Source organism: Tachypleus tridentatus, chromosome 12 (genome assembly GCF_004210375.1).
Source record: "Tachypleus tridentatus isolate NWPU-2018 chromosome 12, ASM421037v1, whole genome shotgun sequence".
Classification (NCBI taxonomy): Eukaryota; Metazoa; Arthropoda; class Merostomata; order Xiphosura; family Limulidae; genus Tachypleus; species Tachypleus tridentatus.
The window spans coordinates 41,513,522-41,537,878 of NC_134836.1; the positions used below are offsets into that span (position 1 = coordinate 41,513,522).

A 24,357-nucleotide genomic window follows, 5' to 3' on the forward strand; every position below is an offset into this window, starting at 1 on the left:
TATTGAGGATGGTTTCATCTTTCTGTAAGATAATGAGCCCAGGCATACAGTAAATGAGCTCAGAGGGACAAATGGTAAAACTCTCAACCATGGCTCTACTTGTGCAAAGTCTCACAACAAACATTCTTGGGTATGAACTGTGAAGAACAAAAGGTGACCAAATGAACTGACTGAATTGTGAAGTAAAAGTAGCTTTAGCATAATATCCACAACTGCACATCGAAAAAACTGTATAGCAGCATTAATACAAGATGCAAGGCTCTGTGTAAGGCAAAGGGCACACATACTGAAAAAAAAAAGTGCACTGCACATGTTCTTTTCTTTTGTACAGGGTGGCCCGCAAGTCCCTACCCATCCATATGTTGTGTCTAAACAACATTATAATACTGATGATGAGTTGAAGACAGCTGTTACCATGGCATTTGGAACAATAACCCCTGCTGTTGTGAGGAAAATGTCCCACAGAACATGGCATCGCATAATATTATGCAGCGAGAATGAGGGACAGCACACAGATACAATGGATACATAAGATATATGGATGAGTAGGGACTTACCGGCCACCCTGTATTTTCTGTATTTTATGTCATTAATAAATTTCCAATAATTCACTTCCTTATTGTCTTATAATTATTTCCATTAATATACATGGAAATCTTTATTTTCCTTTATGATATATTTGCTTCACTATTTCAAAATTAATAACAAGTGGCTTTTTATTAATATCTTACAAAATGTTTAACATTATCATAAATATTCTCCAACCATCCAGTAAATAAAAGTTATTATGAATACAATATGGCTTGAAAATATTCACATATAACAATTAAATTACATAATTTTATTCAATGGTTTCCACTTACAGCAAACTTTGCTATATGTAGGAGTAATATTCTCAGACACACTGTCAGACTTCTGGTATGGACAGTAACTATATGTACTAGAAGAATAGCAAATTGCATATATTAGAGTGCATCAGATATAAACAACTGTTTTAGTGTAGATATTATTATTAATATATTTATTTTGTGTTTTTAATGCATTGATGTTGAGGCTATAGAGACTACTTATGTGATAAACATATAAATAACAAAGACCAGTTGAGCAGGAACAGAATAACAGAGTAAAACCCAAATAACAAGAAAGATAAATTACAAAATGCAGAGCTAACTGTTGTAGAAGTAAAAGCCCTAATGGTTGATACATTAAAATGAGATTAAAAATTTTGAAAGAGATAAGGAGAATAATTTGTCTATTTAAAGGATGTTCTAAGCTTACTGAACCTACATGTGTAGACTTTGATGAAAAACAAACAAATAAATGAAAGCACAGAATAAAACTGCAATTACTCACAAGGCAATGCAAGTAAATCAAAATGGACATTGTTGTGATACATATATAATAGAAAATAATTCAACTTGTTAACTTAATTCTAAGGCAATTGAATAGGCTTAAATGGACTTTTGACAAGAACAGAACTGTGTAGTGTTTAAGATACAAGTATAGTTTCCAGAGTATGAAGAATTTTACAAATACCTTTAATTTGTTTATATTATATACATATTGGAGTGCATATTGTTCATTTATTGTCAAATTTATCACCAAGAAGTCACAGACACCTACTGTAAAGTAAGTTTCCTGATGGAGTGTGAAGCTGAATCTCTGACTTGACTGAGTTGAAAAGAAGCTGTACACACAAGTTTATAATAACACAAAAATAATATTTATTAAATCCCAACACACAAGATATAAATAATTCAAGTGATGTATGGAAAAAGAAAAGACAGAATTAATCTCTATTCAAGAAAACAATTTGCACAAAATTGACAGGACAAAACTTTATATTTTTACAATAGAGTCAGTTTTCCCAGTGGGCACTTCTTGCTAATGTCCCTTGGTTACCTCAATAGTTGAGCACAACCTCTAGATATCTCTAAATCCCTAAATGCCTAGTGTCACTAAAAAACTCTCCAACAATACTTTAATGAGAAAGCTCAGTGACACCAAAAGAGAATGACCTATGAAAACACACAAATAACACAAGAAGATCAAAATATTATAGTCAGTTTAACTGCACATTGAAAGTAATAAGAGCACCATACATGTTTAACAGCAAAAATTTGTGTGAAATTTAATTGTCCACTTATTTTTTAATATAAAAGAGGAAGAAAGTATGGTATTTTTCAATTATCACAGGACCACAAGGCTTACTTTTTCATATAGTTATCCAAGGATAACACTGAACAATCAAATTGAATTACACTGTCTTCTTAGTGAGCAGAAAAGCCTTCCTTTTCTGGAAAAACTGTCCATTATTATGATGGGATCTACGAGATATGGATGATTAGTGACAAATTCATTATATTTCATATTAGCAAATAACATGTCATCTTCAAAAGTTCAAAGTACTACAGGTGGATGATAATTAAATTATTATAAATTAATCATTTCCTATTTTCTATATGTGCTTATTATTATTATTATTATAACAATTCTGTAAATAGAATTGTTTTAAACAAGTTTCACCTGGATCCTTACCATCAAATGTAATAAGTCATATGTATTGTTTGGAATTGAGATTAATAATGAATATATTTATCAGCAGCCCAAATCAAAATCTCCAAACTATGACATATAAATGAATCTTGTTGCAGTATCTAAAATAAATTTAAGCCAAATTCATCAAAGGTTAGAAATTTTTGAAAATAAATATTTCAAACATAAAAATTAGTAAAATGTAAAATTAATCATTCCTGTTTAGAAATATTATGCATATTTTTAGCTCTCTACTATGTATATGTATTGTTTAAACTATACAATAAATATTCTAATATATTTTTCTCTAACACATCAGATCATGCTGTAGTGTTTTTATATAAATTTTATAGTAGACCAAGCTTCAAATTACCTCATTTCACATTGCATTAGTGTAATTTACTTTCCTGGTAAGAAATATATGCAAAACATAAAATGTTAGTAGACTACTCATACTTTTTACTCTTATGTGCCAAAGATGTGTTTAATTTACTTCAAGGCCCACTAGATAAGGTTAAATAATTTTATTAAGAGTAACTTATCTACAAAATTGTAGAATAAAACACACATGCAATAGAAATGTATTTATCAAAAAGGTTTTTTTGAAATTTTAATTTTTTTCTTAATGATGGTATTCTGTCCTTTATTAATTACATTTACAAATTAAACGTAATGACATACCTAATACAAAATTTCAAGCAGAAAAATACATTCAACTTAAGAATCTAAACAGTTTTGCATGAGGTTTAAATGGTAATACAAATACAATATAGGCATGATCATTACATGTTCACTGGGTTAAGAAATGTTTAGTAAAGAAACACATTTAGATTTTATTACAGAAAATTTAAAAAACGATTTGTTACAACATGATAAAGCATGGATAACATTTCTTCTTGAACCAATTCCTTCTTTTTCAAGCTGTCTGTAATATAAATTAATAACTTCAACCTGTTTATAAATATTTCAAAAACTACTTTTTCAGAAAGAACATATTGAATTAAAATAGAAATATCAAAACATGACATACAAATGATGCAGTTATCGTGGAATGACACAGGGAAAAATCATTGTTAAATTACAGTTACTGCACAAATACTGCGAAGTCATTTTTTCTGAAACCTAATAAAATTAATTTTTATTGAGAGAAAATAATAGCTCAGAGAGTAAAAATGAAAATCTACAGAAAAATGAAACAATTACAGTCAAATTTTGGAAACTAAATATATTTTTACTTTTGAAAAGAATAACATCAGTAATTCCAAAAACATAAACAATAGTTAAATGCTATTTACTTAGCAAATAAGACAAAAAATAAATAAATCATGAGTTAGTACGTGTTGGTTCAACAAACACAGCTGAACCTACAATACTCCACCTTTATAACTTTATATGAAAATCTTTTTCAAATATGAAAACATTTAAAAATATGCACAAAATCACACAAGGTCACTCATGACCTTTCACTACTGTTTGTATAATGTTCTGTTCAACTTCCTGAACCACCTACATCTCCTTCTCCTGTCTGCATCATTAAATCAGATATATTTTTCTCTAAGTCATCAATCCTGTGACCCATTTCATCAAGTAGTCCCAGTTAAAGAAATTACAGTAATTCTGTAAGAGCATTTCTAATATACAATATATAAAATATTAATGTCAGCACAAACATTTTTACACATATACTAAATAATAACTTATGGTAAACATTACATATTTCTTAGCTACAAATACATACACTGTACTAATTCAGGAATGTAAATAATGCTAGTTATATTTAGTTAAAGAAATAGGCTTTATTGCAAAATAACCAAAATAAAATCCATTTTTAGTAAATCGTATTATCTTCTAAACATAACAACTAACCACTAGAGTAATAATATACAAGTTTATCAAGTATAAATAAAACCCCAAATGTTGCACTACATCTTTCACTACCAAAAGCACATAAATGTCACCCACAGTCACAAGAGTTTGAAATTTTGTACCACTTAAAATGGTACTTCCTCTCAAATTTCCCACTTCACCAGTGTCAAGCTTCAATAACAGTTATATGTTAAAATTTAGTATTTTTGTACTTTATTGTGTATTTAAATTTACACCTGGCTGTGAAAAAGTTAAAATCACTAGTGACTGTTAAGTTCATAAATGATGAGAAATAATCAGAATAATTTTGGACAATCTTTCAACTGAAACCAAAAAATCTTATTTTTGTCTTTTGTTCTCTTTCATCTAGTAAGTTATGCTTCCATGTACAACAAAGAAATCCAAAGTTTTGAAAATAAACTATATTTCACTTTCTGAAATTGAACAGTCAGTTAAGTACAATATTGGAGAAAATAGCATTTGCCAGAGGAAACCCCTGTAAAACATCACTACCAGCCATAACAGAGATACATTTAAAACAATAAGCAAACAGACAATTGGAATTAAAGCAACAACATTTATACTTTATTAAAATTAATAATCGTGTTTTGAAAACAATGTTAAGTGTTAAAGTTAAAGAATAAAACAATACATTATAGTCTTTCTTACAAACTAATGAAAGACATTAAAATTAATAAATTAGAGGAATGGGACATTAAATTAAAAAATATAGTTGTCCTTCTTGCACATAATCTATATAATCTCTGTATTGCTGATTAAAATAAATACCCTTGAAAATTTTGCAGACAAATTATATCTTATTGTTTTATATATAAACTGAATGAAATGTTTTAACCCACAAAAAAGACTTAACTGCAATTCTCAAAAATGGTCTTCATATGCTAGTATGGTGTACCACCACAGTTTTGAGCTGTAGTGCAGCATAGGACATGTTTTGTACTTTCAGAGGAATTTTGTTCTCTGCTTAAATGGTCCAGGAAACCACAATCAAAGTGCAGTGGAGGGTCATGAAAAGTTTGTTAATATGTATGACCTGAAAATGGTTTCACTATCCTTCACATAAGCTTATTAAAATGCAAACTGCAACGCTGGACAACAGTGGGTACCAAAGATCATTACATTGAGTATGGCTAACCACAAGGCCAGTGGTTTCAGATGAAATAGAAGCAGTACCTAAAACACTGTTCTTATAAAGTACCAGTAATATTCAGTAATGTCTTAAGAGATACAAAAAAGAATCACGAGTGAGACAAACATGGTTAAATGATGTTTGTTAGTTTTTAAATATTTTAACTTTAGAACATGTTTGTAAATTATCATTTGAAAGGATATTTCTAGTAAGAATCTGGTCTGACATAACTTGAAATTTGTCTTGCATTCCTTCAAGTAGAGTTTGGATCTAAAACAAAAGAGAAGCAAGAAATTTAATATAAACTAAACATGGTAATACTAACTACACTTAAATACCACATATCACACAAGTGAAAGTTTTATTAATTAACCAAGAATATCGAACACAGTTTTCCTGATAATCAAAGTAATTTTTTGAAGGATTAAACAAAATAGTTACAAAAATCTACAATATGAGGCCAAGATGAATCAAACCAAGACTCTCTCCTCTCACTTCTAATAAATAAAACACTCAGCAAAACAACACAATTACTCCTAGAAAATTTAAATCACTATTTTTGCATACCCCACTTTTAATATAACTTTAATGTATATATTCTTCCCTTTTATTAATTTATACAATGTTTTCTTAAGATTAATAATAGATGGGGTTTGCCATATTTGTGACCCTCAAATTAGTTTAAGTTGTACATCACTAACTTACATCAAGTATTTATGAACATAATCCCAACATTTGTACATGCTTTTAATGCTATTCCATTAGTTTATGAAATGGATAGCTTAATGCAGTTCTGGAGAAATCTAAAAATCAGTGATCATCCATAAAACTCATTCACATTATTGTTCTTTGAATGAATTGTTCTTAAGGGATATGATAATGTTGCTGAATCATATCTTTTATATTAATGGTAAGCATATCAGGACTAGAAGATAAAAATATAAATTCTGGTAGAGCATGAGTTATCTTCAACTAAGATAGCTTTATTTTTTTTAAAAGGTGGTTTGCATTCAGATATGGTGGATGGACTTCATTTAAAACAAAGAGAAGGCTTTATAAATATTTGAATGATCGGGACCGTCTTTGAGTATTTTGCTTTTACTCAGGATTATTTGAATGTCAATGGATGGAACAGCCTTAACGAACCAAAAGGTTCCTTATTGTACATGTAATATATATAACTATGACATGAAACAGGATAATGTGGACAAAAATGACGTCTAGTTTGCATTCAACAATGAGCTCAAATACATATGTGCCAAGGAGAAAATCTTGGGGCTCACTATAGTATGTTAATTGCTGTCCTTTCAAGTAAAACATCCAGCAAAAACACCATCTTCAGGATACTGCGAGCAGCAAGAGCTATTCTCTCTGCCAAAAATAAAATCCAGGATAAACACACTAAATAAGTAAAGAAAAACTGTTAGGTAATTCATAATCACCCCATTGTTAACAGATAGTGTATAATTCAGCCACATATGTAGCAAGCATTAGCATGGAACACAGTAACGGTCAATCATAGTAAGGTACCTGATAATGTAATATAGATATATATAGCTAGGGATAAAGGAATGTACATGAATAGGCCAACTATAGTCTGCCTCAGTGAAACATCCAGAAGAAAACACCTAGGGATAAATTTGATTATGCCAAATGTGCAAAAACATCCAGTGGAAACACCTTCATATGATATACGATGTGTTTTTCCCAAACAAAACCCAAGGAAAGCACCTTGGATACATGGATTAAGCCAAGTGCTGTCCCCCCAGGCAAAAATATCAAGGAGAAGCTACTTGGATCTGGAACATTATGTTATTACTTAACTAATAAGTATAATGACAATAATTCTCTTCTCACTGTGTGGGTTAGTTGATTTAGTGTTTTATGGCACAAAGCAGCTAGGCTACCTGCACCAAATGTCCAGTAAAAAAGTAAAACTAAAGTAAATGTAGTAAAATTCATAAAATGAGATGAAGGTAAAACAAAACAGCATTTAAAAGCATAAATAGCATAAAACCAATGTTGACATACAGTCTACAATGTTAAGAAAGAAACCACAGCAAGAGAAGTTGTAAAGGACTTTCTGTAGCATACTGGTAATTATCAAAACCCACCAGGAAGACTAACAGGTAAGTCCAAGAACCACCATCAGTCACCTGAAGTTGACCTTTCCAGTCCTGGTTCCGGGTTATGTGTCATTATGGCCATTATCAAAAAGTAATAAAACTTTTAAAAGACATGTAGCAAAATTGCAATAATAACTTGCCAAACACCCAGTAAAAAAGTAAAAGTAAATGTAGTAAAATTCATAAAAGGAAATGAAGGTAAAACAAAACAGCATTCAAAAACAAACAGCATAAAACCAATGTTGATATGCAGTCTACAATGTTAAGAGAGAAACTACAGTAAGAGAAGTTGTAAAGGACTTTCTGCAGCATAATGGTAATTATCATAACTCACCAGGAAGACTAACAGGTAAGTACAAGAACCACCGTCAGTCACCTGAAGTCATTACGGCCATTATCAAAAAGCAAAGTAATAAAAGTTTTAAAAGGCATGCAGCAAAATTGTACTAATAACTCGCCAGGATGACTAACGGGTAGTTAAAACAGCAGCGTTACTCATCTGAAGTTGGCCTTTCCAGTCCTTGTGGTGAGTTATTTAATGTTATGGCCATTTTCTAATTTCAAATCAAACTGGAGAGATTATGATTCTTAAAATGGAACCACAATAAAAAAGGTTTAATGAATAAATATAAAACACTTAAATGACATTAAAAAGATTAATGGCCTTTAAAAAACTAAAAACTTTATCAAGGTGGACAGTGTCACTGTCACCAATAATACTGTCTAATGTTGTGGACAAACCTTGGGACAAAATATGTTTAAAATGGTGCTGTCACTGAGAGTCGTAATGATGGCAAGAAAGTAAAATGTGGCTTATGGTGATTTGAGTGTTACGTAGACTACATACTGGTGCATCAGTTCCAGATAAAAGAAAACAATGAGTTAAAAAACTGAGACCAATGCATAGTCTAGTTAGAACAACTTCCTCCTTCCAATCCTTACGGAAGCAAGATGACCAAAGTTCAATATAGGGTTTTATTTGGAAAAGCTTGTTTTCATGTTGCTCACTCCAAGTCGACTACCAGCTGGCATGGAGACAAGCCTTGAATACAGGACTATAGTCCACGTATGAAATAGGCGCTGCGGTGACAGTGCCAGAGTAGATAGATTTAGCTGCCGTGTCTGCAAGCTCCTTCCCGCGATATACCAACATGGCCTCATATCCATGAAAACTGGATAGAAGTATATATTAATGAGAAATAGGCCAGTCGGTTTTGAATATCAGTGAGAACAAAGTGTGAACCAACGTGAAGCAATTCCAGAGCCAGTAGAAAATTAAGCAAGTCAGTATAAATAGTGCAATTGGAGTATTGCTTAGCTTCAATACAATCCAGGGCAAGAGAAATGGCGTACAGTTTAGCAGTGAACACAGAAGCTGTAGAAAGAATTCTGCATGCAACCACCAAACTGTAACAAACCATGGCAGAGCCCACAAAGTTACTTGATTTGGAACCATCCGTATAAATTGGAATGGAAAGATCGTTCGAAAGATGTTCAATAAAAAAAAAAGATGGTACTTCCAATCAGGTGTACCTGCTCTTAAAGACGACTTAAAGAAAGGTCACATTTGGGGACTGTAATAAGCCATGGTGGGATGGGCTGACCAGTGAATACTGCAATGTTATCCAAAAACATACCCAATTCATTCAACTGCACCTGAACACAAAGGCCAAAAAGAGCAATGGCAGATCATCTGTTCTGAAAAAGTATGGCCCACCGAGGGAGGAACACACAACCCCAGGTGGGATGCTTTGGTAAGGAACGAAGTTTCAAAGAATATAGTAAAGACAGTTGCAGATGGCAAAGGTGCAAAAAACGTTCATGAGACTCTACTTATAAGCTCTGAACTGGGAACGTGCAGAAAGCCCCAATACAGAGCTGAAATCCTTGATGATGAATGGGGTCCAGCATCTTTAAGGCCGAGGGTAGGCAGATATCTTAAACATAGAACATCAATCTGCTCCCCAACTGGTGGTAGAGAGAACATGGAGGATGATCAGTGCTCTTGTACATTTGACCTGTAGCTGCTTAATGTGTGGTATAAAGGTTAGCTTACAGTCAAAGATAAGCTTCAAGAACTTGGTCTCAGGAACCACAGGCAGCAAAATTTCACCAATAGAGTTCAGGATCATGGTAAATACCCCATTGGAAGCAAAAGTGCATGCAAGCTGTTTTAGAGAGAGAGAAATTAAAGCCGTTTGCCATGGTCTACTTCAGTACACGGTCAAAGGCAGTTTGTAGTTGCCGCTCAATTTATCTAATGTTCGACGACTGACATGAGATGTGAAAGTCGTCGACACAGAGCTTGTTTGCAACAGTGAGAGGAAATTGTTTAGTGAAGACATTAATCTTTATACTGAAAAGTGTGACACTCAAAACACAGCCCTGAGGAACTGCAAGTTCCTGTAGAAAAGAATGGGAAAGTGTCGAACCCACACAAACTCAGAATCACCTGTCCATTAAAAAATGTTAATAAAAATGGGTAAATGACCACGTAACTCATATATATGGAGGTCTCAAAAAATGCCATACCTCCATGTTGTGTCATAAGCCTTCTCAATGTCAAAGAATATTGATATAAGTTGTTGTCATTTGAGAAAGGCCTCTCTGATTGACGTTTCAAGTCTAATCAGGTGGTCCATGGTGAAGTGCTGTCATCGAAACCCACATTGGGTGGGTGAGAGAAGATTGTTTGATTTGAGGAACCAAACAAGATGAGCATTAACCATCCTCTCTAAGCTCTTACAGAGACAGCTCATCAAAGCAATTGGATGGTAGTTTGAAGGAATCTTGGGATCTTTCCCATGCTTAGAGAAAAATAAGGTAATAGCTTGGTGCCAGGCATTAGGAAAAGCATTCTCCTGCCAGATCCGGTTAAAAACAATTAGAATAATATCAAGAGAAGCAGGAGATAGATGGCGCAGCATGTCATAGTGGACATCATCTGGTCCAACAAATGTACTGCCAGACCAATGAAGGGCTAGTTTCAGATCCACCAGTGTAAAGGGACAATTATAGTCACAGAGACAATCAGTTTGAAAGGAAAGAGGTGATCACTCTGCCCAAGTCTTGAAGGTCAAGAAGGTGGAGGAACAAGCAAAAGTGATAGATACCCGACAAAAGCTTCCACCTAGAGAATCGGCGATGCTCCGGATATCGGGTATTTCTTGGCCATCAGAGAGTAAGATCAAGAAAGGGACAGAAGTGTAGTTCCCACTGACCTTTCGAATCTTTTCCCATATTGCTTTGGAACTGGTGATAGAAAATATGCTGGTTGTGATCCAAAATTCCTTCTGGCTTTGACGCCTTACCAACCAAGCATGTGCACGGGCCTGCTTTGAAGCAATGTGATTCAAGAGCGTGGAATATCTATGGAAAGTATCCCAGACCCGTGTTTGAGCCTTCCGTACCATGTGGCAGGCAGGATTCCACCATGGACGAGGATATAGTGGAAAACGTGTCAAGGTTCTAGGAATACATTGAGCAGCTGCTTGTATAATACAGTCAGTTACTGCTGCTACACAGTCGTCTATTGATGACTGACAGACGATGATAGGATCAAGTTCTGTGAGAGCAGTGAAAGTGGACCAGTCTGCCTGATCCAGCTTCCATCGGGGCATGCGGGTTGGGTGGCAACGACCACGGTCAGTCTCTCTCAAAAGTATAGAAAAATTATTACTGCCTCGTGGATTATTGTCATCCTTCCATGAAAAACAGGAGAATAATGAAGGGGAGCAAACTGAGATCAATAGCGGTAAAGGACTAACTAAGTGCATGAAAATAAGTGGAAGAACCAGTATTGAAAAGAGAAAGGTTGTGATCAGAGAGCATACGCTCTATAAAGCGACCCCTCCAATCAATAACAGCACTTCCCTAGAGAGGATGATGTCCATTAAAATCCCCCAGGATTAGAAAGGGAGATGGCAACTGTTCAATGAGAGCATCAAGGTCTGATTGATCAAACATCTCTCAAGGTGACAGGTAGAGAGAACAAACAGTGATGGTATGACCCAAGGAAATATGGATGGCGACGGCCTCCAAGGGCATGTTGAGTGACAAAGACAGGATGGGCACATGCTGATCAACCAACAGTGCCACCCTTCGATGTACTCATCCATCACATAGCCTGTCATTTCTGTGCAGAGAAAATTGCCAAAAGGTGACTGTATTGGCAGGTTTCAGAAATGTTTCCTGTAAGGAAAGACATACAGGATGGTAGGAAGCAATCAGTGTTTGGATACAGTTCCATAGTATCAAGGTGGCAATTTTTAATGACATGTCGGCACATTGGCTGGAGAACCCTTCTGTTTATGACCACGTATTTTTTTCTTTACTGTCCTTAATCGAGGGAGGTCTATCGACCCCCATGGATTTTGCCCTGGGTAGACTGGGTAGGTCTCTTTTGTTGGAAGGGGATTCCAGTGACTGAGAATGCAAACAATTGACTGTTTTGCATCTTGGAGTGAGAGAAAGAGATGTATCTGAAAAAATGCCTGTACCTGGAACCAAAGGATGTGGATCTTGGGGTTTGTTGGAATCTATGTAAGGGACAGAGATGGGTGTTGAAGTTGATTCATCAACTTTTTTAACCATGAAGATCAAAAGGCTTTTCATTTGTTTTGAGAACAATTCTCTTGAAGGCATAGAGAGATCTATCTGCACTCCCACTGTAGTTGTGGAATGAAGTGCAGCAGCATATGTCTGAAATGAAGTGGTGGACAGCAATTTTCAAACCTCAGTATAAGTAATGTTATGAGTTATTTTCAAATGCTACACCTATTTTCTTCCAACCATTTAGGGCAAAAGAACCATTGCAATTGACACAATGTGGGTCCGTTTCACACTCATAGGCATCGTGGTCTTTGCCACCACAACGAGCACATCAAAAAACCACGACATTTGCCCTAAAAGTTTCTCTGAAAGAAAATGTAGGATGAGAAAATTAGGTACAACTGGTGGTACAGATGTTGAAAACTGCTGATCAGAGTCTTCAAGATGTGGTCATTTACCTATTGACTGTTTTTTCACTATTTTATTTAAATTTTTATTAGGAGGATACATAGGAAAAAAGAAAATTTAGGTGCTCACTGACCCCCACCCACCAAGAAACCCTACTACCCTACTAGGGGACGCACTAGGATAAAATGACACACTGACTTGTCCCATTCAAAAATAAACAGAAGGGTGCAGAAGTACCACAAAAGAAAAACAATAACTTCCCAAGAAAGATACAACTAGGTTATAGGTTATACAAATAATGTGTAACAAATGCATTGGGAGTTGTCCATGTACCAACCTGAATGATCTTCTCTAAAGGACAGTGTTTTTTAGAAGCTAAAGACAGTCAGATGACAGACTTGGTGAAAATAATCATTATGTAGACAATGACCTTCCACAGACTTGACAAAATATGCATCACATTAACTGAAGAGCCCAGCCAGTAGAGCATGAGATATATATGAATTCTGTGGAAAAAATAGACAAGAATAAGAACCATTAAAAAAAACACAGTACAAGCCATATAATACAGCATGGCAAGAACTGGAAAAAGTAGTTGATCAAGACTTAAATGGAAGTACAGGTGGGAAACCAAAGGTAAGAAAATAAGAGAAAATGCTACACAACCTTCACAGGTAGCCAATGTTCTGGGAAGGAAGGTCTGATAAGGATTGAGGATAGCACAGAAGGAATAGTTAAGAATGCAGGAAACATTAATGATATAAATACTGGAAGGATGATGACTGCATACTAGGAGGAGAAGGAAATTAGGCTTTAAGGAAAAGATGGCACCAGGAAAACATTGCAATAGGTTCATAGTTAGACCAAACAGGGCATGAAGGAAAACACTGCAATCTCATTCCACTAGAGCAAAGAGATGTGGCAGATAAACAAGAAGAAAGAAACAAAAAAAGGAGGGAAATAAAGGAGGAAAGAAGTCTTTCCAGAAGTGGGAGGAGGAAAGGTGTTCAATAGCATAGCCCAATAATAACCAACAGTGAGAAACAAAGTCTGATAAAACAACCAGATGAGGAACAGAATGACAAGGTAGTTGAAACCAAAGTCAAAAGTAATATCAACTACTGCAGTGCATAAACAAGGAGAAAGGGCAAATGGTATTGGCAAGGAAAGACATTACACAAAGGATGAGTCCCTGAGTTGAGGCAAGAGACTGGAAAAAGTCAAGCATGGAATATGACTGCATTGGGATGAAACATGTCCAACTACAGTTGATGAAGGAATGATCAGTACAGAAGTAAGAGCATGGGCTCTTACTCCTGAAAGAGCCAGAACAGAATGAATCACATCTGAGCTGCCCAATATGGAGCAACCAGCAAAACAATTCAGAATTATTGGATAAGGGAAAAGATTCTTGAGAGGAATCTGATTGGAGAGTAGACATACAGGTGAATGCCACTTCAATTTTGACTCAAAACATCCAGCTCCAGATCTAAGAGATAAAGAATTTGAGACCACAATGAAGGAAGATGAGCATTCCAGTGAACAACAAATACATTTGCTGTTTCCCAGTTGAGAAGACACCTACAGAAATGTCTGAAGATGAAGGGATCACTCTGTGGGGAAAACCTGGTTGGGACATGAGCAACTGGCCACAAGATTTATATTTCTACAAACATGAGACACCAGAACAATCATGCCATGGTTGTTGGCTGAGTACAGATGATCCAGAGTTTGAAAGCACAGAGATTTTGACTTAGTTCTCCCTTACTTGGTGGTATGGCTGACAACAGTGAATTGTCAAAATGAACCATAACCACCCACTCTCACAGGAGTGGAATAAAATGATACAGGACCCAATGAACAACTAGAATGTTGGTATGCAGAGTAACCTCCTTGACTGAGCCATTGACCCAAAACTCTCTTGGGAATCAAAGAAAGTTTCCCAATCTACCAAGAATGTATCTCTGAACAGGTGAGACTCTTGAAATAAGATGGAGGAATAGGAATCTCACTGTAGTCAAGTCCCTGTCAAGACATCAAGCAAGATAGGCCCTGATCCAAGGTACAAGGGTGATGAGATGGTCCAAGAGATTGTGAGAGAAGTTCACTGGTTAAGAAGCATCCAACAAAGGGAATGCATATGTGCCTGACACAAGAGAATGAGAGTTTCCAAGGAAGCTCAAAACCCCATAAAAAGATAAAACCTTTTGCTTAGAGAGAGAGAGTAGATGGTAGGTTCTTCATGAAAGGCTGCTCCATATCTTATTAAATATTGATCATACAAGTCCACCCAAGGAACTGATAGGACAAAAGACACTAAATCAGTGATGTCGAGAAAACCCACTAGCAGAGAAATATATCTGCAAAAACGACTCGTTTGGGTTGAGAAAATATTTTACATAGAAGAGCGAACAACGTTGACCTTCTTCGGTCATTGTCAGGTTCACAAAGAAAGAAAGAGGTAACTGACCGAAAGCTGACCACATGTTTGGAAGGGGTTGTGTAACTGAGTGTCAGAATGTAGAGGGCGGTGTCAGATGTTTGAATATATAATTTTATTTATTTTATTATATTAATATAGGTATAAAGGCTTTCCTTTATATTGGTTTATTTTGGGTTTAAGTTGTTGCATAAGTAAGGCTTCTTTAATTTTGCATTTGTTTATGTCTGTTTCTTTATTTAGTATTTGATTGTTTTCTATGGTTATGTTGTGTTTATTTGACTTGCAGTGTTTGAAATCGTGTGAAGGTGACTTTTTATGTTCTTTGAATCTGGTTTCCATTTTTTTACTTGTTTCTCCAATATAGAAGTTGTGGCAGTTATCACATTGTATTTTATAAATAATGTTGGTGTGGTGTTTGTCAGTGTAGGTTTTACACAGTATAGACCTCAGTTTTGTGCCTGGTTTTTGAATAAATTTGGTATTAACTGGAATGTCATATTTTGTTACTAGTTTTTGCCAAATGTTGGTTATTTGTCTGCTGATGTCGGGAATATATGGTATGCAGCAGTATATGTTTCGTGATTTTTTTTATTCATGAGATATATTTACTTTTGTTGGTTGATTTTGCTTTCTGTCTAGGCGTGTACATATAATGTTTTCTACGGTTTGTGGAGGAAACTTATTGATGTTGATGAATTATTGTTTTATTTTGTCTAATTCATCGTTAATTTTATCTGGTGAGCATAGTTTTATGGCTGTGTTTATTTGGTTTCTTAGTATGTTGAGTTTTTGTTTTATTTCATGTGCTGAGTCCCAAGGAATGTATAGTCCAGTATGGGTGATTTTTTGGTGGATTTCTGTTTTGAATTGTGTGTCGGTTCTTGTAATTTTGAGGTTAAGAAACAATATTTGATTGTTTTCTTCCTGTTCACATGTGAAGTTAATGTTGAGATGTATAGAGTTAATGTGATTGAAAAAATTAAGTATGTGTTCTGTAGATCTGAATCCTGCAACCGTGTCATCTACATATCTGTACCAGTAAGTGGTGGATGTAATGCTGTGTTAATTGCTTGTGTTTCAACTTGTGTCATAAAAATATTGGCTAGAACTGGTGATACTGGGTTGCCCATGCTTAGGCCATTTGTTTGTATATAATTGTGGTTGTTGAACATGAAGTTTGTCTTTATCGTGGTTAATTCTATGAGTGTTGCTAATTGGTTGTTGGGAATGTCTATAGTTGGGTTAGGGTCTCGGATATAGAGTTCCAAGGCTATCTTGCAGGCTTCAGTGGTTGGAACTTCTGTAAAGAGGGATATAACATCGAAACTGGCCATTAAGGCTTTATGATTAAGTTGATTTAAATTAGACTTGAAATTAAAAGTCTTTGATGAATGAGCTAGCTCATGTTACATATTTGGAGAATGCCCATGCTATGTATTTACCAAGATTATAATTGAACGATTCATATGTGGTCATTATTGGTCGTAATGGACAATCTGGTTTATGAGGTTTGGGGATGCTGTATATTTGTGGTGTGCGTGAGTCGGTTTTACGTAGGTAGGAATAAAGTGTTTGTGAAATTGTGTTGGCTTTTTTCATTTGTAGTAGTAATTTGTTCAGTTGCATCTCGTGTGTTTTTGTTGGATTTGTGTGTATTGGTTTAAATTTGTTTGTGTCCTCCACAAACCATAGAAAAAATTATAAGCACACACCTAAACAGAAAGCAAAATCAGCCAACAAAAGTAAATATATCTCACAAATCAAAAAATCACAAAACCATATACTGCTGCATACCATATATTCCCGACATCAGCAGACAAATAACCAACATTTGGCAAAACCTAGTAACAAAATATGACATTCCAGTTAATACCAAATTTATTCAAAAACCAGGCACAAAACTGAGGTCTATATTATGTAAAACTACACTGACAAACACCACACCAACATTATTTATAAAATACAATGTGATAACTGCCACAACTTCTATATTGGAGAAACAAGCAGAAAAATGGAAACCAGATTCAAAGAACATAAAAAGTCACCTTCACACGATTTCAAACACTGCAAGTCAAATAAACACAACATAACCATAGAAAACACTCAAATACTAAATAAAGAAACAAACGCAAAATTAAAGAAGCCTTACTTATACAACAACTTAAACCCAAAATAAACCAATATAAAGGAATGCCTTTATACCTATATTAATATAATAAAATAAATAAAATTATATATTCAAACATCTAACACTGCCCTCTACATTCCAACACTCAGTTACACAACCCCTTCCAAACATGTGGTCAGCTTCCGGTCAGTTACCTCATTCTTTCTTTGTGAACCTGACGATGACCAAAGAAGGTCAAAACGTTGTTCGCTCTTCTATGTAAAATATTTTCTCAACCCAAACGAGCCGTTTTTGCATATATAAAAGACACTAAAGTAAAACCCACCATAAAACACAGTTAACAATGTTTTCACTCAAATCTAATCACTAATCAGATGTGACTGAAAGAAAAGAAAAAGGAACTTACAAACTAAATAGCATAAACAGTAAAAAAAAAAAAAAACCAACATACCTACAAAACTAACTGAAAGTATATTTACCCAAACAACGACTGTACAAAACTAGTACATATAACAAAAATTAAAAAAACCAGAGTAATAAACAAACTCTAAATGTAAATTTTGACTAAATGAAGTTGGATGGTAAAAGAAACATAGAAACCTAATTTACCAAATACTAAGTAGTGAAGACATAAAAGAACTAAATTATTTAGTGTGGAAATTAAGTCCATCCACACAAATCTGCTAAGCATGTGTACATCTATTAGGAGTGAGGAATGCATATCAAAAAAAAGCTACCGCAGATCTCTCGGGAAAAAACGAGGTTACCTAATCTTGCAGATTACAAGTAGGCACAGTGGAAAGTGCTGTAAAATAAATTTCCATAAAGTACTTGAATTCTAACTCACAAAAAACCATAACATGAAAGAAATTGTCCACCAAACATAAAAAACAAACTGCTGTGAACTAAAATTTGTGCTTCTCCATCATCAACCCTGATAATTGTAACTCTTATAATGCCATAATTTCATCATCAGCCACATTAAGTTTTAAATTCATATGCAAAAATTATAATTCAGAAAACACAAATATTTCTAAAACAAATGAGCAGAAACAATGGAAATCAAATACAAGTCAAAACTTAAAATTTCAAAAACTGATAAATTTATGATCAAGCACAAGAATTAGAATACCCATCATAACGATGAGCACTGTGATAGAATTGAACTTGTATAGATGAAGTAGTATGATTGGTGGTGGATAGTCATATGATCAACATATTTTAAAATGACACAAAATAGGGTATGAAGGACTGATACATTGCTAGCAAAAGGTGTTTTGGGTGAAAGTAGGTAGTACTATTTCAAAATTTGAGCTATGGGTTTGGTGGGCAATTTCTTTTGTTACAACATTAGCAGTTTTAAATTTTTGTCACAATCTGCAGTCACAGTACAAATAAAAGAAAAAGTAATTGAAATTTCATGTTTTTTGGGTGGTGATTACATGGTTGTTCTAATGGATGAAACCCTTATGGTATTATAACAGAAAAATAACAAAAAAAATATAGTTTCACTGAAAAAGATTTTGATATTAATTTAGGAGGTTAGAGCTCATGCCAATGATATATGAAAACTCTAAGATGAAGAAAGAATTCTTAATACAAAAATTATTTTGCACTCAGATGAAAAAAAGCAAAATTCAAAGACATTAGTTGTAGAAATACTTTATTAAAAATTCCATTTGAAGTATAAAAATATACTTGTAATATTTCCTGAAAGCTTATCAAATTCTGTGAAAATACATCAATTCAAAATTTTTGAATTCATGGTGAACATTAATTTTCAAATATGGGTTAACTCCAGTGGACCAATTCTGCACAAATAGGCTTAACATACAGAACTATTTTTCAATTTTAATGTAGCTATTTTTGTACTGATAATATAATGGTACCTCTCACTTACAATTAGACTGATCATTAATAAAATGTTTAATTCTTTAACTATAATAAGCACGCATATTTTCTTCCTCTACAGCTATGTCTACCAGTTCAGAATTTTTACTATTATATATATTTTATTGTATGTTTAAACCTGGCACTGGAAAAATTGTATATCTATAAATGTGACAGTGAAAGAATTAGTTCAAATAGTATAGTCCATTTTCACAAAACTGTATGAACCAAATATTATTGAAACATTTAATGTCCCCTCCTATTTCCAACAAGTTATCATCAAAATCTTACCGATATGTTTAATTCAAACATAACTGACATCGTAAGAAATATAAATTCAAGCATCATGACTAAGAATTGATATGGTCACTTTAGAAACTAACACTAAAATATCTTTTTAAGCTTTCTGCTCAAACTCATTTCCAATATGTAAAAATAATTTTGCATATTTTTGAACTATTGCTTTTACAAACTATATTAATTTTTAACTTCTACACATGATCTTGGTGTAGTTCTTTTTGTAATTACTATGTTGTCTCATGAGCTCTTTACATGTTAAAGCCATACCACTATGAAATGCATAAAAGCTGTGTGAAAACATGTATATAGTTTGCTAATTGTAATCGTACAAGAATTGTGTGCCATTCACATAAACTTATTAAAAAAGTTTTTTGTTAAAGTATAAATTGTTTTCTTTACAAATTAAATAATGTATCACATGAGCAAGTAGAAAAAAATATATAAATACATGTGAAGACTACACATGACAAGTGTAACAATTACTTAAAAAAACAAACTGTACAGATAGACTGCTTTTTCTTGTACATTTCAATGTACTAAGAATAAAGTTGAGATGAACTGCTATATTTTGTGTAATTTCTTTATTCAAATACATTTACATAGTAATATGTTTAAAAAAAAAACTTAATTCAAGAGTGGATAACCTTTTCCTTTAGAATGTAATTTCAAAATAAAACTACAAAGGCCAACATTAGCAAGGGAATATAGTATGTCCCCTCCTCGTCCATTTTAGGTGATACTATCCTCAGATTAATTTCAAAGTAATGGCATTAAAGGCAAGGAGGGATAGAAAGCGTCAAATACATGTAAAACTAATGTAATTCAGATATACAGACACACAGTATCAACTTATAACTTCTTTGTAGGAAGAAGATATTGGAACATATTCAATTATAATCTTATATTATATCGAACAGCCAGTTTCTGCATAAATATATTCATTCATAGCAATAAGAATTTTACAGCCAATTTTTGAGCAAACAAAAAAATTTAAAAGGTAATTTTGAAACAAACAAGGCCTGTTCTTCAGCACAGTAAATGCAATTTTGAGCACTGTGAGAATCAGTACACTATTAATAACATCCCTTTATAATGTTTACATATTCATACAATGTCTTTAGGTTCAGAGTTCCCAACTACATACGTTATCAATTATTTTACCCTACCAAAGTAATGTTATATCACTATATTTTAGTCTGTGGGAATGGCTACACGATATGTTAACGTAAAGCCTCATGCAGATTGGTTAAAATACAAAAGAATAGCAGCTAAGGGTTTAACTTGGCAACATTTTTAATTTAACCCCTCTGAAAGTACAAGAAAGGCACAACTCTCATATCAGTCCGTAGTAGCTGCTGTAACTTTGTGCACTCTAATCTAGATAGGTTAAAATACAGAGAAATAACTGTCCAAAAAGCCCAGTTTCACAATTCATTTAATCTTTACTTTTTTAAAGTCTAAAAAGACGTAAAATTCCAATTCTATATGCTTTTGATTGTGGTAGTGGTTGCAAGGTATCCCTCTTCCAAATCTTATTTAGACTGAAGGAAATATTAGGAAACTGCAAACAGAAATGTATTTTTACAATGTCCTACCTCTTAAAATTAGAACAGAGATTTGAATATAAACAAAAAACAAATTCCAAAATGTGTCCAGGCATATTGGACTACAATATAAGCACTTACTGGTTCAGTAAGGCCTAAGAACAACAAATCTTATGCATATTAATGGCTGCAAGATGTGTTTGCTTTATAAAAAAGGATATGGATCATTAGGAAAGTCAGGCAGATAAATGGCAGATGGTTTTTACTTGTAATAAAATAAAAGGTAATGTAATGTGTCTCAGAATGGCTGGTATAGACATTAACACTTTTACTAATAAAACAGAGAACAATGTTTCGACCTTCCTTGGTCATCTTCAGGCTAACAGGTTTTGTTTTTTTTAACCTGAAAATGGCCCTGGAAGGTTGAAACATTGTTTTCTGCTTTATTAGTAAAAGTGTTTGTACCCATACCAGCTGTTCTGAAATAGATTTTTATTTCAAGCGGGTTTCTAATCATCAAGAAGATAATGCAATGTCAAGGTGATACCAAAATTTGAATTACAAGTAAAATTTTGATAGAAGCACCTTATCAGTGCTATGAAAGAGAAGGATCTTGATGTTCTAGTTAATGAAAGCCATTCAACTAATGTGCTGTTGCTAGTAGTTGAGGAAATAGGAAGACTTTAGGTTATATCAACAAAAATATTGAATAGAATTCTAAAGAGGTTATAATTTAATTGTAAAGGTTATTGATTGGGCCACATTTGAAGATTTTATTAAGTCATGAGTTCCTTACCTAAATATGGCCACTGAATTGTTGGAATGGGCTTAGAGGAAGCCAACTAGAATTATATCCGAGATGGAAGGGTTATCATATAATGACAAGTCAAGATCTCTGAAACTGCTCTCTTTTGGATAAAAGAAGAATTAGAGGGAATTTAATAGAGGTATTTGAGGTAGTCAAGGGAACTGATATCAATGATCTATGATAATTTTTGATACTTAATGATGAGAATGGTAAGACTAGGCAACAAATATCAATTATGGTAGAGTAGGAGTCACCTTCAGTTAAGATAGTTGGTTGGTCATTGGAATTGGTTACCTTTGAATGTGATAGATGTACAAGTTTAAGAGAACTGAAATGAAGGCATAATTAACACTTAGCTCTAAGCATTTTACCTTTTTTAAATCTTCATTCACTAGATGGAACAACCTACATGGACCAACAGTTTCTTTGTTGCCTTTAAATTATATTATTAATTAATTAGTGGTATTCCAGGACATTTATTTTTTGCCTAGTTTTTCAGGAGTTTCCAATCTTGAAAATTACAAAAGTCTAAATATTTTCCAGGATGTGTGAATGCTGAAGAAGTGTTGAAGGCACCAAATAAATTACTTAATTGATAAAGCACCTCATCTGACAAAACATAGTACACTGTCAAATACAAAGGACAAGGTTAACAATTCATGCCTGATATATTACATAATTTAACAGAAACCACCTTTATAACTTTTCTCTTTTATAATGTAGAAATTATGGTCCAAATACTTCACAAAAGTATACATTGTCTTAAATCACCTAAAAATGAGTATTTTTCTATTTTACCAATTTTACAATATTTAATTAGCAACTTCAAAAGGGATATTCATTCATAGCAGATATCTTTGGCTTTTCATTATTATTAAATTCATTACAAAAAGCTCAGCAGATGCCAAGTGGCATAATTTAACTGGAAAATATTACTAAATTTCACAAAAATGAAGCATAGGGAAAGTCATAACTGGCCTTAATCCCTGTGTAGCTTGTAAAAGTATTTTGAAGCTCTGGCTTTTGGCTATCCATTGGAACCACACTAGTACTTCTATGTCATACATTTGTGAAAAAGTATCTTGATAGCATGTTATAAGTACATGTAGGTGTTGCAAAAATTGATGAAATATTAATTATCTTTACATCAAAAAAACAAATACCATTTTGCTCCGGAAGACATCATTCATCAAACAAAACACAATTCTGAGACATTCCTGCTACAAGAATCCATTATCCTCAAAAATATAGCTCTCAGATGACACCCCGCCTCAATCTTCGCCTGATCTATTAGTATTATTTCATATATACTACAGTTTTAGGATAGGTGTGGAAGGAGATGGCAACTATGTCGTCAATATCATTTTAAGATGCTATACTTAATCTAATAACAATAATAAATGGTTGAATGCTTACTTCTAACGTATTTTTGTTGTGGACAATTACACAACAGATATCAAAAATTAAACATAACGGTGTTTCTGGAAAGAATTTTTGAATATGGATCGCTTTCAATTTCACTAAAACGAGTTAAAAACTTAAATACAATAATCCAGGTATGGAACTTATATTTGTAACCTACATCTAACATTCTAGTAAAATTCTAACACTTACACAATGTGCTAGATCTTGAACATTCTTAGGATCTCGGCCCTTCTGATCTCCCAAACATTCATTTTTATTCAGATCAACATTTTCTTGAGTGGTTCTCTCACCATCCATTTCCCTGTTTTCCGCCATTGCGTTTAGGATTTTATTTGTAGCCCTCTATCAAATGAGTAGTTTAGATCGATTTACTTCTCTTTCGTGCCAACAACATTATGTAAATAAGCATTGGCCACTTCAATAATACATTATGCTATAATGTAAATGAAAATGCATATTTAGACGTTAATTTTGAAAATCTACAGAAAATTTATCAATCATTTATTTCTGACACGATAATCCCATACACAGAACGAATGAATGTACATCCGTTATGATTGATATAAAAATCAACGTTGTTGTTGTTTGACTTAAGCACAAAGCTACACAATGAAAAACAAAACTAAAAATATTTACGTAAGTGTATTGTTTCATTATTTTCTGAAACGTAGATATTAGAAAAAATTAATATAAATTTTCCTGAGAATTAACTTAACATTTATAAGAAATGCGGATCTGTTTTTAGACTTTTTAACAGTAAATTTCCTCTCGCACATCTTTACGATATTAATAAATATATAGTATTGTTTGTTTATAATACCAGCAACAAGAGAAAAAAACAAAAACGACTGAACAACTTTTATTTCAAATATATAAGTTTATTTATACATCAAGGGAAATTTCCTAGGTCAGAAAAATATGATAAAATAATAAAGACCTTGAATGCTAATGTGCAAAATATCTGAAGCTGATATTCAGTTTTTATTCATTATTAAAGTGTAAACGTAAACTGTTGCTTACTCACCAGTATTAAATTTTCGTTATAACCCCAACTGGCTACTAGGACATGAAAGAAGATATCCTAACATTTACACGTCAAAAAGAGAACCGGAAATTTTAAAAACTAGAATCATTTAAAATCAAATGAAAGTCCTAGTGCGATATCCCGAAGTACTTAGATTAC

General features: G+C 33.4%; 1 protein-coding gene across 4 annotated transcripts; it reads right to left on the minus strand.

Annotated features, from left to right (window-relative positions):
* Positions 1–1,700: 1,700 nt before the first annotated feature.
* On the minus strand, positions 1,701–23,718 carry LOC143233128 (uncharacterized). Of its 4 annotated transcripts, XR_013017998.1 has the most exons (5): positions 23,364–23,718; positions 5,755–5,821; positions 4,046–4,122; positions 2,212–2,327; positions 1,701–2,018 (listed from the first exon to the last, which is right to left on the minus strand). XR_013017998.1 is itself a non-coding variant. In XM_076469058.1 (4 exons), the coding sequence occupies exons 1-4, from the start codon at positions 23,487–23,489 to the stop codon at positions 2,316–2,318; spliced, it is 282 nt and encodes a 93-aa protein (XP_076325173.1). In that variant the 5' UTR covers positions 23,490–23,718; the 3' UTR covers positions 1,701–2,315. The 4 variants fall into 4 exon arrangements, 3 of the variants coding, with proteins under 3 accessions (XP_076325173.1, XP_076325174.1, XP_076325172.1); XM_076469058.1 differs by having other exon boundaries at positions 1,701–2,327; XM_076469059.1 differs by having other exon boundaries at positions 1,701–3,460.
* Between the last annotated feature and the right edge of the window lie 639 nt (positions 23,719–24,357).